Source organism: Nannobrachium achirus (assembly GCF_963921795.1).
Source record: "Nannobrachium achirus genome assembly, chromosome: 18".
NCBI classification, from domain to species: Eukaryota; Metazoa; Chordata; class Actinopteri; order Myctophiformes; family Myctophidae; genus Nannobrachium; species Nannobrachium achirus.
The window spans coordinates 29,020,624-29,038,152 of NC_137825.1; the positions used below are offsets into that span (position 1 = coordinate 29,020,624).

The window sequence follows — 17,529 nt, forward strand, 5'->3', positions numbered from 1 at the left end:
TTCCCTTCCTAAATCTGTACCTACTTTTTGCGTTTTAATGGATGAAATTGTACCCATAACTTTCCAATGCCAGTGGAAGGAAAATACATCTACTCTGTTAAAAAGTGGGGGATAACCAAGACCCGTATACAGTACTTGCAGCCTAAAAGTTCCAATATAGATACTTTCCATCACGTGGAACGTCCGATCTATATTAAACCTTTTTTGGCTAAGTTAAGACAATGTGCAGGATTCCTTTTTGCCTTTCTCGTGTTGCCTGCCTACTCCTACACACCTGTCAATTGAAGTAGGTGTACAAAAGGACTTTTTGACGATGGAACATTTTAAGAACACAAACCTGGCAAATATTTTCAGATGAGGATTCGCAACCAAATACATATTCATTTGGGGGTCCTTGGCATGAAAACGTTTGAGAACTACACAGTCGTTAAAGGGATGCCAACAATTTGGATGGGTTGTATATTTTAGTTTGACAAGGACATAGCACAAAAACTATATTGCACAAGAGAGATCTAAAAGCTAATTTATATCTGTAGACCCTACATCTGTTGTTTTGTGATAACCAAGCACTGTCTCTTGCAATACATGTGAATATGTTCTTAGTAGCATCCTCCTTATGCAGGCTTCTTGTACTTTCAAAACTAGTCACTAAGGGGCAGTGTTGACAACAAGTCTAGAGAAAATAAAATGAGGGGAAAGATCTCTACATTTAATTCAATAGCTTCCTGATGTACAGGTCTCAGATGCCATCTGTCTCCTATGAATACAACAGAACACTATGCAATTGAAACAATTCATTTATAAAGCAATAAAGCAAAAACAAATTGTATTATCTATACTATAAGTCTATAAGTTAAAAATGCATGCAAAATTCATTTTCTCAATTAAGTCTTGATTTAACATCAAAGATGAAAAAAGACACGATCAAAGATGTGAGTTCTGTGTTTAATGGTTGCAATAAAATGTATTTGAACATGCCAGAAAAGGAATCTTGGGAAGGAGTTTGGGGGTGGGGGGCTGACAAATGGGCAATATTGCACATGAATTAAACTCAAAATGTGAAAATACAGGGTTTGCACAAGGTCAAAGTGCTTTACCTGCTTATAATGTACAGTACTGAACACAGGTTTTATCTAAAAAAGAAAAGAAAAAAACAACAGCATTTCAGCTTCTATCAACAATAAAAGCATAAAACCTTTGCACTTTGTAATAATAACAGGCCACTTGGGCTGAACACTGACCACAGCACGCATGTACCTATCTATAAACAATGATCAATATGACCAATATTGTACACGTCATATATGGTTAAACAGAGCACAGCCAATAGTTACTTTCCCTTTCATAGCCGTTTTGGACACGGCTAAAAATAAAACAATAGTCACAGTATGACAGTTATTAACTGTCCTGTAAGAATACAAAAAATGCTACTTGCACAAAACATGTTTAAATAAAAAACAAACAAATAAAATAATATACTGAAGGCAAACTGTGCTCTTATAAAAACAAACAAAAAAAGACTAATAAGAACTAATTACAGTTGCATAACGTTTCTGTCTTGGACAGTATGTTGCATGTTTTAATCATTTCAGTGACGAAGCATGTGTCTTGCAAAATGTCAGTAGAGTGTGCCATCTTGATACACGAAGACAATATATAGCACATTTAAATATATACAGTACAGACAGGGACCTAGGTTTGCAGCAGAGAGAGAAAGAGAGAGAGAGACCAAGGTTTGCAGCAGAGAGAGAAAGAGAGAGAGAGAGAGAGAGAGAGAGAGAGAGAGAGAGAGAAAGAGAGAGGGTGACTGAATGTGCAGTGATGGCAACGAGGGCCCCTGTTATAACTACACCCGTGTTTTATATTACTAGTCATCAGCTTTGTGTCGTTGACTGAGGCTTGGCTGTCCATAACATTATGCTCTTATACTTCATACTTGGGCCTGGTGGGGACACTGTCACACAGTGAGGGGCACTAAGAGACAGAGGGGGGTGTGGTCACAGCTGTCACACTGCCAGGTTCCAGTCCGTTCACTGCCCGGCTGTAACAACAAAACAACAAAAACAGAGACACAAGGCAAGGTTACTCTCGCTGAATGAGCCACACGTCTCTGTTACTAAATTAACACCGGAAGCAACTGAGCTCATGTGACTCACTAACTGGAGTATTACCTTACTCAGAAGAACATTCCAAAGTTATGTGAAGCAAATAAAAATCTTGTCAAACCTTCTATAGCAATGCTACAGGACTCAGAGCCACTAATGAATACAGATGACTGTGAATTAACAGATGTGATTATAGGAAGGAAAAGCAAAACAACATGCCAGTCAGGCATCGTTTTTTAACTTCCACGTCCCGCCTGCCAGCGACTCTGCTCAATAACCCACAGGAGCCATTATAGTCTGTCTATGTCAATGTCACCCCCATCAGGCACACGGCCACTTTCTACTGGCTGCTGCCAACACACAGAGGACGATGCGGGTTGACCTGAGAAACCCAGCAAGTCACTTGTCAACCTGTCCTCATTAATCCCCCCATACTGGGTAGCACACACATGCTGACATCAGTGGATCTCGTGCCACGTGTAAGAAATGCTTGGCCAGGGGCTACAAACAGCCTCGGCAGCCTGGAAAGCTTGAGAGGCATCCTGATCTCACAGGTTGAACTACCTGTACTTTAAATTTGGGAATCACAAATTGGAAGGAATATCATCAGTGATGTGATTGAAGCCTGATTCAGGATTTCTACCCCCTCTGAGGTAAATTAAACCATTAAAATTGGGCAAAGAATCTGTGGAATTTGTATGGCTATTTAAAAAGGAGCAGATATACCAGCTCAGCTTGTATATCTGCTATTTTTCAACATTTTTGAAAAATCTTGAGTTTGAGAGCTAATTATTTAGAAGGCATTTGTAGAATCGTCCTCAGGTCTTGAAGGGTTAATAAGGTCAACCTAACAACTTCCATTGCAACGAGAGAATGCCCTTGTGTGTCTGTGCCCTGCATCTGCAGGCTCAGCCCTCACACAGCAGAAACACTAGCTGCTGTCGTACCATTGGTCCAAGCTCATGTCGAACGACAGAGGGAGCTTGTGACAAATGCAGGATATTAGGATATTAGAGTGACACAGCACAAACGGCCCAGATGACATTTGATACATTTGTGACGGTTCCACTTACAATTACACTCTTCTAAAATATATCCATAATATATTGACCTTTCAATGACTTCATCCAGTGACAGTTGTCGTGTCACAGGTTTGAATCCCGATTCCGACAACCTTTGCTGCGCGTCATTGCTGCGTGTCACTCCCCGTCTCTCCCCATTTCCTGTCAATCTACTGTTAACTATCAATAAAGCCCCCCCCCCCAATAAACACAGAATAGAAAAGCGCACAGTTGCACACTAAAACTAAGACCTCAAGAAATCAAAATCATGATGAATAGGGTGGGTATACCTACTGTATACTTAGGCCTGACGCAATGCAGAAGCAACAAACGGCGAGCAGACAGACAAAAGGAATAAGATGGTATTAGGTTTAGATTAGTACTAACAAAGCAGTAGGAGAACACCATCACCACGTCAACCACCAGTTCTGGTTAGCGGCCAAAGTTGCATCTAGCCTGCAGGCTGCAGTGATTATATATTGGCGCTATTTGAGACAGGAGCCTGGTTAAAGTAGCGGCTGCATGCATGTACGTATAACCCCCCACACACACAGGTAAAAACGGGAGGAGGAGCTGAGATTACCCAGAATCAAGGCAGGGAATATCACCCTCTCTCTCCTGCTGGGGAAAACAAACAAACAACACAAACAAAACATACAGAGGTCTGAGACACTCCAGATCTCCTCCGTCCCATTGCCCATGGTCACAAACTGTATCCGTGCTCAAACATGGTGCAGTTAGTTGAATAAAATGTCAGGGCTACTACTACTGACTAGTTACATTACATCATAAAGATACATGTTACTATGACTTGTATTGTAAATAATAAAAAATGAATCAAGCATTTGTTCTCACTTGTCACACATGACTAAGACATGAGTCACAGTGTTTGCAGAAATGGAGCAGGGGGTGGGGCGGTGGGGAGTGGGACAAGTTGGGGAGGCGTGCTTCAGTTTTACTCACGCTTTATCAAAATACGATGTGTGGAGCGATTGGGAGAACTTAGCCGTGTTGGCATTGATCGCGTTTCCATTGTCGAGGGCATACGCCCTCCTGGCCTTCTGGTCTTTGGCGAAGTTCCTGCAAGCGGCGAGCTTGGACTCCAGAGCCTGCAGAGGGATGAAGACGCAAAGAAATGTTAGGAAAGCAAAGGCTTTGAATAAAGCAGAAGAGACTTCACTACTGAACATGAGAGGTAGAGGCTCAGAAGGAGTGACTCACCCCTACTTTCCGGAGTAGATCACTGACGATGTTGAGGGCTGATATTCTGGCAGAGGGAGTCAGTGGTGAGTTGCTGCCGCAGCCGTTTGATAGCACTGGAGTGGAAAATAGAATGACAATCATTCCGACATGGCTCATTGGCAGGCGATGAGCTCACACTCGCCAAATTCATGAATACGTTCAGAGGAACAAGGAAATCGATGGAACCACTTTATGGGCAATGCATTGGCATTCCCTCTTACGTATGCTACAGACAATAGCCTGGAGTGACTTATGGGATGTGAAAAGGGGACAACAAAGATACCTGTAGAGTTGGCAAAGGCGTTGTCCAGATCCTTGCCCATTGGGGTGGCGGGGAGGGACAGGGAGGCCTGCACGGCTGTGTCCATCTTCACATTGTCCTGAGTGGGCGAACTTGGTGCAGACATCCTTATGTCCGTCTGCCTCTCTCGCACATTGAGCTCTTGACGGAGGTCTGTTAACGAATAAGCAGGACACATTCTTTTCATGATAAATACCAGTAGAATTAGATTAAGAAAACATTTTTAACCCCTCAGTGGGGACACAAATGACACAAATCTCACACTCACGCAAACGAGTGAACATGGTGATTGGTGGCTTGGCGTGTATAAAAATGCAGTCAATATTCACCTCTGGCCTCATCCTTTAATCTCTGCACAGAGACTAGCAGAGACTCCTTCTCATCCAGCTCGCTCTCCAGGAAGGCGTTCCTCTCTATGGCCTGGTTCAGACGCTGCTCAAAGTCCTCCAGAGACACAATGGTAGCCCTGCACAAAGGAAGCAATGGAAGTGGTGTAGAACTGGGCATGAGCACTTCAAAACCATACCACGAAAAGAAAGCACAATATAGTGAAAAGAACATGGAGGGAAAGAATCAACATGTATTTAATTTAATCTGCGGTATGCACACATGCATGCCAGGAATAGTGCTCAATGCACATTCCATCTGCCAATTAATGATCAATCATTCCAAGACAACAGATTAGTATCTCAGGCATCTTTAGCAGCAGCATTGATTTAAATCCAATCTGAGACAATTATAGCAAACAAGTCCATTTGAGCCACCTGCTCCCAGTAATTAGAACAGACATTTCTATTGGTGTTCTGTAATCTGAATAGTGGGGAGATTGTGGCATGACAAGAGCGGGACTTGAGAAGAGATACTGTACAATACATGTCATGCACGCAATTTTATCAGGAGAATGGATTGAGTATACCGGACGTTCAAAAATCAAATAAAAAATGGATACGCGCACACGCACACGCACACACACACACACACACACACACACACACACACACACACACACACACACACACACACAAACCATCACTGCATCTAAATAAAATGTGCTGGGTTATCTTGTGTGTCCTGGAGCTCCCACTGACCTTTTGGCTCTCTCTAGGTCATCGTTGGACTGCTCTAGCTCTCTGACATATTTGTGGAGCTGGTCCTTGATGTTGCGGGTCTGGCCAAGGTCATCCTCCAGGATGGACACCTGCTTGTAGCTCTGAACATACTGTTGTTCCAGTTTCTCCTGGAGGGGAGAAGGGATATATGGGGGTTGTTCACGTGTGGCCGTTTGCATGTAAAATCAACTTCCCCAAACAGACTTACATTTTATCATCCATTTTTCAGAGACTGTTTCTCCCCCTACTGCTTCAGCATTCTCAGGCTGGGAATATTGATGCGTGACCTATATTCCCACCAGCACAGGCACAATCAGCTCAATAGATATGCCTGCGCCCGTCTGTGTTGTCTGACCTATATGTGCTGTTGCTGTCGCGTCAGAATCAATTACCACCAACCAACGTGGGAGACACAGAACTCTGTTTGCCCTGGAGTGTCATTCATAAGATTTCTTTATTAACATGGTGGCAATATCTATTACCCACTTAAGGCCTGTTCAAAAGGTTTCAGAAATAGCTGCTCCAGAAGCTTATAAGGAATCATGATGCATTGCGTTGTGAGCTTGTGGATCTGCAATCTGATAACCTTTTTGAATAGCTAATACTGACATTCCAAAAACAGGGGTGCCAGGATGTGGTTAAACACAAGAAGGCTGCACTTGAGCGCCATTAACTGTAAATGCAGAGTAAATCTGGATTGTGCAGTCACAAAGAGAGAATGTATTCTGGGCATGAGTAACCAACAGGGCATTTTAGTTTACAGAAAAAGGTGCATCATTTAATGATGTGTGTGCAGTCTACCATTTGCCCTGAATAAGCAAGCAGATGAAATAGCTGGTGCACATCTGATCACCGCAGGTGGATAGGTTCTCATGGCTGGGAACGTAATGTAAACACAGGCACAGAAACGCGTTACGAACCCCCACCACCATGTGCTAATTATGGAGCGAGAGCAGCACGCGCGGAACAGAGGCGCTGTGTGATGCATTATGTATGAGTTTCCTACAAAATGAACACAGCTGGAATAATCAGGACATTACTGGCACAGAACAGGTGCCAAATGCTGCTCGGCAGGGAAAAGAGCTGATGTTGTAAAGATACAAAATATACTCTTGCTTCAGGAAGTGAGATTACCATTTTGAATGATTACAGTACATATGAATTCATAATTCTGATCCAGGCTAGGGCTGCACAATATATCGTTATCGTATCGTTATCGAGGTATGACCACGCGCATTATCAATATCGTAAAAGGCAACGATATCGCGATATATTGTCCTGGGTGATATATCGCCATATCGTTGACCATATCGCACATATCGTTGCCTTTTGCTACAATTAGAATATCAAATAACAAGTGTGGGAACCCAATAGCACTTAAAATCAAGAGTGATATTGACTTATTATGATGTTCTTTGAATAATGCTTAATTTTCACTGTTGCAACATGTGTACGATAATATCGTATCGATATATTTGGCATAAATACAGAGATATGACATTTTTTCCATATCGTGCAGCCTTAATCCTCCAGTACGCTGCATCGTGGTTGACGATTTACGTGATATACTGTACTGTATGTCAGAATCAGAAAGACTCAGATAACTGGGATTGTATGGCTGTATTGTATAAGTTATTTTCTGGGGTCTGTTGTCTAGCCTGCTCTCTCTGCTATGGCCATTCATACCCCAACTGGATGGGCTCCTCTGCTAAATAAATTAAAACTGACATAAACAAAAGCATCCAAGGAAGCAGAAGCGTTTACAATGTGATTACTCTTCTGCAGGAGACTGCTCTCAAGGACAGGTTATGAAATAAGATGGATATGAAAAAAAACTTCAATTATTTAAGTCAAGGGTATGTATGAAGACACGCTGTACCCAACTCGAGTAGGGTTGGAAGCTTAACCATTGAAACCCTATATAAAGCTCTGTCTAAAAAATATAGAATATTGTGGAAAAGTAATTTAGATTTTTATGGCATACAGCTCATGAAAATCAAAAATCCATACCACAAAATATTACAATATTACACAAGACCATTCAAGAGAAATGTCAACCTTCTGAGGCATGCATTTCCGCAGTCAGTGATGATTTGGGATGCTATGGCATTGGCATCTGCTGTTTCCAATGTTTATTTACACAATATTCACTTTTTTTGAGACAGAGTTTTACATAATTCATTGTACGTCAATAGCAACAGCTCATCTATAAGCTCAGAGTGCAAAGTGCATTACAATGTATGCTTAAGGCCAAACACTGCCGCTCATCAGTGGAAGTGTCTTGCTAAAGAACGATTCGACGCAATGCCAGGAGTCAGGATTGAACCAAGAACCTTCATATTCCCAGAGACAACTGCTCTGTCTCCAGAGCTGCAGCTGCCGCCTTTCAATCTTACGACACAGGACACATTAAGTGGCAGCTCTGGACTATCTCAATTGGATTTTGTTCACAATAATTCAATGAGTCACAGACCACATCAGGATATCTATCTGGATGACCATGCAGGGGTGATATGAGCATTTTCTGGAACAGTAGCAGCTTCTCATCTCATAGAGCACAAAAGTCATACTCTTCACCAAAACAGAGATTTGCACTGATAGGACTGTTTGTACATGCAATACAATATGCTGTACCAGTTAGGGCTGGGTCGGTATCGACATTTTGTTACCGCGGTCTTCGTCTTCCCATTACCAACAATATTGTGGTAATTACCGCACCCCCGTATCTATTAATTCGGCGATAAGCCAAAATATTCTTGACCAAAATTCGACGCTCCACAGTCCTATAAGCCCGAGTTATACTTCCCTGTACAGCACAGCGGGTCTCGCTTTGAAAGTAACAGATCTAAGAGCTTGCAACATGACGTCGTGTCGGGTTAGTAGAGTAACGGATAAAAAAACTGCAACAAAAGGTATTTATAAACATGCTCGTGTGGATTATGGAGAACGTTGAACGCTGCAGCTGTACTGCTGCTCCAGTGAGGATGAGGATTTCTGGTCTGTCCGTGAGAGAGACGGCAGACGGCCCGAGCTTCATCATTTCACAGACATCATGAAACGTGTGGTACGCGGCCCAGAGCAGAGAGGCATGGAGGCAGTCCTCGCTTCTCCGCCATTTTAAAACTTGCTTGTTCTCAATAAAAAATAGCCCCACTCCGCTATATATTATTTGGGGGGGGGAATTAAATAAAAACGTTATTTCTTTACGGCGTACAGCGGTACGGCGGTTACCGTGCCCAGCCCGAGTACCTGTACAAATGAACATATCGAATACAATGGAATTTCCATTTGTATTCCATATGCTCACTCATGGAATATATTTTTAAATGTAGATTTGTTTATAAACTTCTGCCAGCAAAATAGAAATGTGTTTCCTTTGTTTCAAAAATTCCTCCCGAATCCCCACCTTGATTGAATCCAGGTCGTTCTTGAGTCTCTGGTTCTCAGAGTGCAGGTCCCTCATGCGGTGCTCTGACTGCCCGAGCTGAGCCTCCAGCTCTGCCTCCAGCTCCCTGCTACCCTCCTGGAACTCCACAAGCTCCTCCTGAGACTCCTGGTAGCTGTTGGAAAGAGAACATTAAAAGGCCTAGAATTATTGAATGCTTTAACCAGTGAAAAATAGCAGATATACAAGCTCACACCGCGGCACCGAGTGCCGCGCTGCGAGCTTGTAGATCTGCTATTTTTGAAAAAAAGTCGTGAAAATGTGTGCAAATCTTTGAATATATGTATTTTCAAAGCGTTTGTAACTCAAATTTTGCTTCTGGGTGTCCCTGGAACTAAATATTTTGAGATGGGGGTCCGTGGCCAAATACATATCATTTTGGGGGTCCTTCACATGAAAAGGTTTGAGAACAACTGACATAGTAGTCTCTCAAGAACAGACTAACTGAGCTCCAGTTAAGTCAAAAGGACCTTTTCTTTGACGATGGTGAGCCAGATTGCTGACATAGAAACATAGGTTTTTTCAAAAGAACCTTAGAAGGATTCAAAAGACACTCAAAGAATCGGGTCAAAATCTAAATTTTCTGGATTTGTCAAAAATAGCAGATCTACAAGCTCGCAGCGCAGCACTCGGTGCCACGCTGTGAGCTTGTATATCTGCTATTTTTTTAATATTTAAAGCATAAAATATTGCGTAATAATGTGTTCAAGCCTAAATGGGTTAAGACATCAAGCTGGACATAAAGAGGGCAGTAAACAAACTGTTGGAAAGTAATAACTATGCCACCACAAGGAAAGAGGACAGCACATTGGGAAAGCAGCTTATTTTCACTCCCTATTTGACGCAGCTAAATATTATAGAAACTCATAGCGGCATAGCGATTCATGACTCCAATGTTGCGTCATAGCTCTTCAGGGAAAACTAATAGTTTAAAGGATTCAGCTGCTAAACGAGATTTCCTGTTAGGATGTTTGTCACGTTATTATCCATGCCCACTTTTAACACAGAAGAAGAAAAGCACAAAATATGAACTGTTAAGTACTGTAGACCAATACAGCTGCTCAGATAGATTATTACTTGTGCACTGCAGAATGTTAAATTCTCTGCTCATGAACATTGAAATTTAATAAAACATGTTTCTCCTATTTGAAGAATCACTAAACAGTATCTCTGTTTGTACTGTGTGTGTGTGTGTGTGTGTGTGTGTGTGTGTGTGTGTGTGTGTGTGTGTGTGTGTGTGTGTGTCAGTCACACGTCACGCATGTGTATGCGTGCCATACCAGGTGTCATGCTTCTCAAACTTTTTCCAGTTTACTGGACATTAACAGTTATGAGCTTGGCATGATTTATTTGTCAGGACAGGCATTATTCGATAGTAATCGCAAACAGTGTATTAAATTCACCCTTTGTCAAGTCCCGCCCGTTGTCCTGCCCCTCTTCCCACCCATTGGTTGCTGTGTCTTGGTGGGACGCTTTTCACTTATATTTCATCATATGTTCTCCAAGGGAACAGATTATGCAACCTTCAGAGTTCAAACCACCAAGTACACATTGTTTTCCTGCAGCTCTCGGGAAGGATTTCAACCACAAAAATTTGACAGAGGAGCAGAGATTCCGAACCAAGAACCAAAAACCAAGACGCCTCAAACATGTTAATTAATTTCATTATGGAATGTTAACAGGATTGTTTGTATGTTACGCGTCGATCATTCACCCAGTCCTAGACAGTTAAAACGTGAGGCTTTGGCATTCAATACTGTAGGTTCTTCTCCATTACAAAAGCAGTGGCCAGACTGGCCACCATCTACAGTGGCTACGGGAGAGCAGACTCAGTGGTTGTTATGTAACTTGTCGGTTGATCCAGCCATGGAAGAACACACAGACAGAAGCATCTAAAAATGGCAGCTGGTATGTGGCATGTGACCGGTGGTGCCGGGGGTGGGGGGCATAGAGCCAGGGTGGCTCCATGATTTCCCCCGACGCTCAACAAGGCAACACGATGAGAGCAATGAGTGCACTTAGAACACAGCACGATCCCGCTCCCTATGAATGCAGAGCCCCTTCTGCTCTTTGAACTGCTTTTTACTTGGTTGAACCTGGGCAGATATTCCTCTGTTCTCAGCCAAACATAGCACCCTCTCCTCTTTTATCAGCCTAGACTTTAAATAATCCAGTCTGACAGTGACAATGGACTAGTTTGTAGGAAATATGCAAGCTCTATTTTGTGACTTAAACTTTAACGTAATATAGCATTTTTCCTGCATATAAAACCCTTAACCACTTAAACCTTTAGTTTTCCCTCAATACCAAATGTCTTTGCAGGAAATAGATTATCTATAAAGCTTGCAAGACATCGCAGCTTGTAAATATACTATTTTTGCAGAATGTTTGCCCCAGATTAGGGACACTGACTGGGGATCAAGGGGAGAGTGTTCTTAGCAGGTCTTTCAGTCCGAGTGTATCAAAAAAGCAACTGGGTTAAGGCAGCGGAAGCTTGTGATTGGCTGCGCGGAGGTGCCGAAAGTCGGGGGGACGGAGATACACCTAAACCTAACCTTAACCCTAACCTCAGTAAAACTAATGCTGGTGAATGCTAACCTGGGGAATGTTAAACTGGTCGGACCAATGGTGCTTAACCCAGTTGCTTTTTTGATACACTCGGACTGAAAGACCTGCAAGAAATACTCTCCCGGGAATCAAGTGGGTAAGCACTCAGCCCCACTGGTGTTTTAAAATGATTACGATTTATTTTAGACATTGAAAGTATTCTCTCTTAACCACAATAAATGCCTGTAGTTAACAAGAATTCCATAATATTCTACAAATTCCAATGTTCATTCAAGTCATATCTATGAAACCCTTGTCTGTTTGGTTACACCAAAGCCTATCTATAAACTAAAGGGTAAAACAAAAATCACAGTTGGATTTGAATACTGCTGTCAACTATTACCTCACTCATACCACACACACAAAAAGGATGTAACCTCTATCTTCACTGACTTGAAACAAGCCTAAACGACTATAGACACTTGCATATGTGAAAACCAAAGCTAATTTCCTGGCTGGGTGTGTCTAGTTTTGTTGTCCACTGAGACCGTTAGTGACTATCGTGTACTGCAATGGGAAACTACAGCTAATTTTAGCAAGCTTAAGCGTTGTTCATTATGTTTATCTACAACAATAGCAGGAACCCAATGACATCAAGTTACATAAACCCATTCATAGACATGCAGGCAGACACAATGGCATGAAAAGCCTCTTATGTTCAACATGCAATGGGATCCATCCCTTTAACAAAAACTATACAAAACCAGGGTTTCAAGGAAACTCACTGTCCGTTTCATAATAGAGCTCTTTCACAAGGTAGAACAGGATCTGATACGACTGATCTTTCATTGAAAGCGACAGTGATGACGTCAGGTTGACGTAAGCCAGTCAGAAAGACAGAAGGGGTGTTCCTGTGGTTAGGTATTCCCTTTAGAGATGGACCGATTGCAAAATTCTTGGCCGATAGCGATCACCGTTTTTATGAAGGTCTCCAAAACCGATTTTTCCGATACCGATTTCTTTAGCTAAGAACTAGAAAATAGGGTTGCTCCAATACCCCTTTTTTTCAGGCCAAGTAGGTCTACAAGACATACTTCAATTTGAGTACCAATAAGCTAGAAGAACACTAATGCCAAATCAATCACAATAGTACAATATCCAAAATCACAGACAATATCCAGTCTAATATGACCGTCTGGACTAGGCATGTGTGTGTGTGTGTGTGTGTGTGTGTGTGCGTGCGTGCGTGCGTGCGTGCGTGCGTGCGTGCGTGCGTGCGTGCGTGCGTGCGTGTGTGTGAATTCCAAGATATGGGGAATGGGGATATGTCATATTGATGACATCAGGGGACTGACACAGAGATCAAATGCTAAGCCAGAAATCATTTGCAAGTCTGACTTGCGTCACGGCAACCACACTTGCAATTTCCAATTAAATATTGAGTAGTACCCAGAGATATTATGTTCATAATAACCAGAGATATGTTAATTAATATCAACCAGCTCCGGCCTACATATCGCAGGCCTAGGTAGCGTAACTAACACATAAGACAAATCCCTGTCCAACTATTGTGCTTGGCAAGAAAGGATACTGATGACTCAGCGCACAGCCTAATTGAGTGTGCATAATTTGTGCGTGTTAACTTACCTTGTCTTGTACTTGAGGGCAAGTGTCTTCCAGAAGTCAATTTCCTCATCTTTTGAGGAGAATGTTGGTATTAGATCTGTTTCCATGACAAACAAATCTGTGAAAACAATGAAAATGAGAGTGATTACTGCAATGAAAAAACAAACAAACAGGACATCACTCATCATTGTCAACATCCGACCTTCATTCATGTCAGGGCTGCTGCTGCGTCTCACAACCACTAATAGAAACGTTTCAAGTGAGGAGACTACATTCATTTTCAAGCCTGATTTATACTTATTGCCCGTAACAAGATGAGGGGGTGTGTAACACCAACCCTCATCAAGTCCGAGGAAGCAGGACAGATCAATGACTTAACCTGTCGAGGGAAATGAATCAAAGCTGCCTCATCCCACAGACGCCTACGGCCAAATACACACAGGCTTAGAGAGAGAGGAAAGTGCATTATCAATTCTTCAAACAGAGATTGGAATTTTAACTGTCTGACCAAAGCACTGCTTAAATGTTCTTTAAAAATAATGGTGGGATTGATAAATCATGACATGAAACCACTTTACTGAGGTTACAACTCTATCATCCATCTGAGAGATTTTCCCTAATTTGACAGAAATCATTCTCTCTCTCTCCACACACACACACACACACACACACACACACACACACACACACACACACACACACACACACACACACACACACACACACACACACACACACACACACACACACACACACACACACACACACACAGCGAGACAACAGCATAAGTAACTCATTTACCCTAGGTCTTCTTTGTCAATGTAGGGCTATCTCTCATAAATAACGCTGTATCTCTGTGTCCTAGATAACAAAAGTGAACTGGGTGAGGATTCAAAAAGGGGACAGTCCTATTAGATCCCAGAGGTAACGATGTAGCAAGGAGTCCAATCCATCACATGGACTCATAATTAGACAGAGATTGCTGGAGGTAAACCCTTGCATACCAAAACAGATCTGAGCAGCAGAGTGCAATGAGAATAAACCCAATGTCTAAATATAGGTCCAGTACATCTTATTATGAATGCTGTTGTCATGTCAGCCTGCAGTCATTACAGACAAAATAAAATAGCTACTGTACAGTATGTAACCACGGGCTGGGCTGTGGGAATTCTGTACAATGACAACATTTTATTTAACCACATGAATATTTATATAAAAAGTCATGTTTCAGTCCTTTAGAGCTGTCACAATGCACTGCTTTGTTTCCCTTTTGAAGCCTAATCTGTTGGATGATTTAATGTACTTTCGTGAGTCGAAAAACATGCTTCTCGGGGTGCCCGCTGGCCTACTGGTCCAGGCACATACCACATAGGCATTGCCACATAGGTATTGATGCCTGGCGTTGTCGCCGGTTCAATTCCAGATCCAGACGACCTTTGCCGCATGTCACTCCCATCCCATCTCTCCTATCTCTATAATTACTGTAATACTAATTCAATGTGTCTAAATAACTTATAAAGTAAATAACTTTTCAATTCAAGGATAGTAGGCCAATCCACAGTAAGAGGATATTTATTAGCGGGTCACTGGGTAACCATTAGTCTGTATAGGACAACAAGCTGTTGAATCCGGCTTGGTATAATTCCAACAACTCCATCAGGCCTTTTGGAAATTGACACAAAAGGAAACTAGATCTGTCTGAAACTCACAAACTCAACATTGGCACTGTGAATGGTGCATGCTGCCATGCATGGCATCCGTTAACAATACAACACTGTCTTGACTCAACAACACAGAACCTTTTCAGAGAGAGGGCTAAGAACTTGGAAAGTCACAATTAATGACTGACCAGAAAATGTTTTAAAAGGCCTGAAAATCTGTTATTTTCGGCGAGTGACACTGAACAAAAATTAGGCCAGTGAGAGGGGTAAAGAGGTCAGGAGAGTCTTCTGTTATGAACAGTTGCGCTGTCCTACTCAAGAAGCGGGTAATACTGAGCTGTAGCATCCACTTACAGAGACACATTGGTGCCCAGTTGCCATGCCATAAAACATTCCAACAAGTGGTATGCTTTGACAATTGCTGAACTGAGATACAGTATAAATCAGTGGTTCCCACTTTTATGGTCGAGACCCAAAAGAGAGGTTAGACATTTGCTCGGGACCCAAACTAGTGAAAATAGCTTTGCGCCGCGTTGCAAGCTTGTAGATCAGAGCTATTCACCACTTCTTCTTCTTAAAAACATAGGCCTATATTTGTTTTCTCACACATGGAGAAAACAGGACTAAGTCCAAGTCAGGCAGTCTACATCAACTCAAGAGCATAGATATATTGTTGTTTCATTGCATTATCATTCTTTTTGCCTATTTTGTTTGTCTTACATTTGTTTCGTATTGAACCATTTCCTTCACACAACTGGGTTTTATTGATTGGTTGAATACTATTAACTGTTTGTAAACAGTACAGTACGCTTACTAAAAGGATAACACAAAATGCATAAGGGCTTGTTTACATTGTGGTCCTGGGTAATGGGTATTCAATTAATCATCACGGGGTGATATTAAATAATAGTGTGAGATATCCTAGAGTAGTTGTAAATAATCAATGGCTGATCTAAGTGATGTGTTATTTCAGTGTGTTGTTCACTTTGACTCTCAGAGCATTACTTCCAGAAGCTGATGGAGCCACTACTGACATCATGAGAGAGACAGACTACTCGATGCTACACATTATGATCTCATCCTTACCTTCCTAATACTGTCCATCCATTCCAGGAAAATGACGACAGTATTACGAATGTCACATGGTAGATGACAAGCAATATCTATAGCCCACCTGACACGAGCAGCTACACCCACCATGATAATCCAAGCATGGAAGCACAACAATGAACATCAACAATGTTGTCGTACGAGTAGGCAAGTCGACAGTAATAACGGTTATAGAATGAAATGCGACACAAACATGTAAAAAATAAATTACACCATGAAACCAATGAACAAACAGGCTAGTCAGTGCTACTGTACTGACATACAGTATCAGCTGTCAAAACATGGGTGTGCAAAAGCAAAACTCAAAACAAGCGCCTCAACGCGGTTTGCTAAAAGGTTATAGAAACGGTGACTAAGGAATATTAGAAAACGTTTCGCCTGTGGTTATATATATATATTATATACCTATAAGTTAAACGTCGAGTAGCCTACCTGAACATTTCAGTCGCTGCCTCGTCCAGAACTGTGATGTTTTTCAGTCCATTGATGTCGGATGTCAGGTGAAGAATAGAACACAGCTGAGATGAACGGACGGTACTCCCAGTATCAACTCAACATCCCATAGTCGGAAGGGAACGTCGTGCTGTGATTGGCTAGTTCGCTGTGAAGACGTCCCACTCCAAAAGTAGCTCACATTCTGTAGGCTACTCAAGTAAAAGTATCGATACTGCAATTTAGAAATACAAATACTCTGTTACAAATAAAAGTGGTTAATATATATGTTGTGATAATAATCAAAATATACAACTAAGTAACTCAGTCGTAACTAAAGTTTTCAAAAAATGGCAGTGGAGTAGCCTATTAAAAGTACAATATCCCTGAGATATAGTGGAGTAGAAGTAAAAGTACTGAAATAGCTAGGCCTACTTGGAAAGTACTCAAGTAAAGTACAAACACCTCGGCTCCAAATTGTGTGTGTGTGTGTGTGTGTGTGTGTGTGTGTGTGTGTGTGTGTGTGTGTGTGTGCGTGCGTGCGTGCGTGCGCGCGCGTGTGTGTGTGTGTGTGTGTGTGTGTGTGTGTGTGTGTGTGTGTGTGTGCGCGCGCGCGCGTTTGTGTGTGCGTGCGTGCGTGTGTGTGCGCGCGTGTGTGGCAAAACAGCCTGCTTGCGCCAGTACACGAGTCACGCCAGGGTCACGACACAGAATGTTGAAGTTTGGCATCATCTGGTGGTCACTGGTCAAAAGTGGTCATATTTTAAACCGTTTATGATAGGCCCTACCCTACATAAGTAGCCTATTCATGATCACGTAGCCTATAATGTTCTAAATATATGATAATTGGCCAATTTTTTTTTTTTTTTGTCCACGACATAGCCTATTAA

General features: G+C 42.1%; 1 protein-coding gene across 3 annotated transcripts; it reads right to left on the minus strand.

Annotated features, from left to right (window-relative positions):
* Positions 1-926: 926 nt before the first annotated feature.
* On the minus strand, positions 927-16,738 carry ndel1a (nudE neurodevelopment protein 1-like 1a). 3 transcript variants are annotated; one of them, XM_080746907.1, is made up of 10 exons: positions 16,640-16,738; positions 13,458-13,554; positions 9,225-9,378; positions 5,798-5,946; positions 5,039-5,175; positions 4,692-4,862; positions 4,388-4,482; positions 4,130-4,275; positions 3,750-3,784; positions 927-2,041 (listed from the first exon to the last, which is right to left on the minus strand). In XM_080746907.1, the coding sequence occupies exons 2-10, from the start codon at positions 13,541-13,543 to the stop codon at positions 2,031-2,033; spliced, it is 984 nt and encodes a 327-aa protein (XP_080603033.1). In that variant the 5' UTR covers positions 13,544-13,554; positions 16,640-16,738; the 3' UTR covers positions 927-2,030. The 3 variants fall into 3 exon arrangements, with proteins under 3 accessions (XP_080603033.1, XP_080603032.1, XP_080603031.1); XM_080746906.1 differs by lacking the exon at positions 3,750-3,784; XM_080746905.1 differs by lacking the exon at positions 927-2,041 and having other exon boundaries at positions 3,382-3,784.
* Positions 16,739-17,529: the final 791 nt, after the last annotated feature.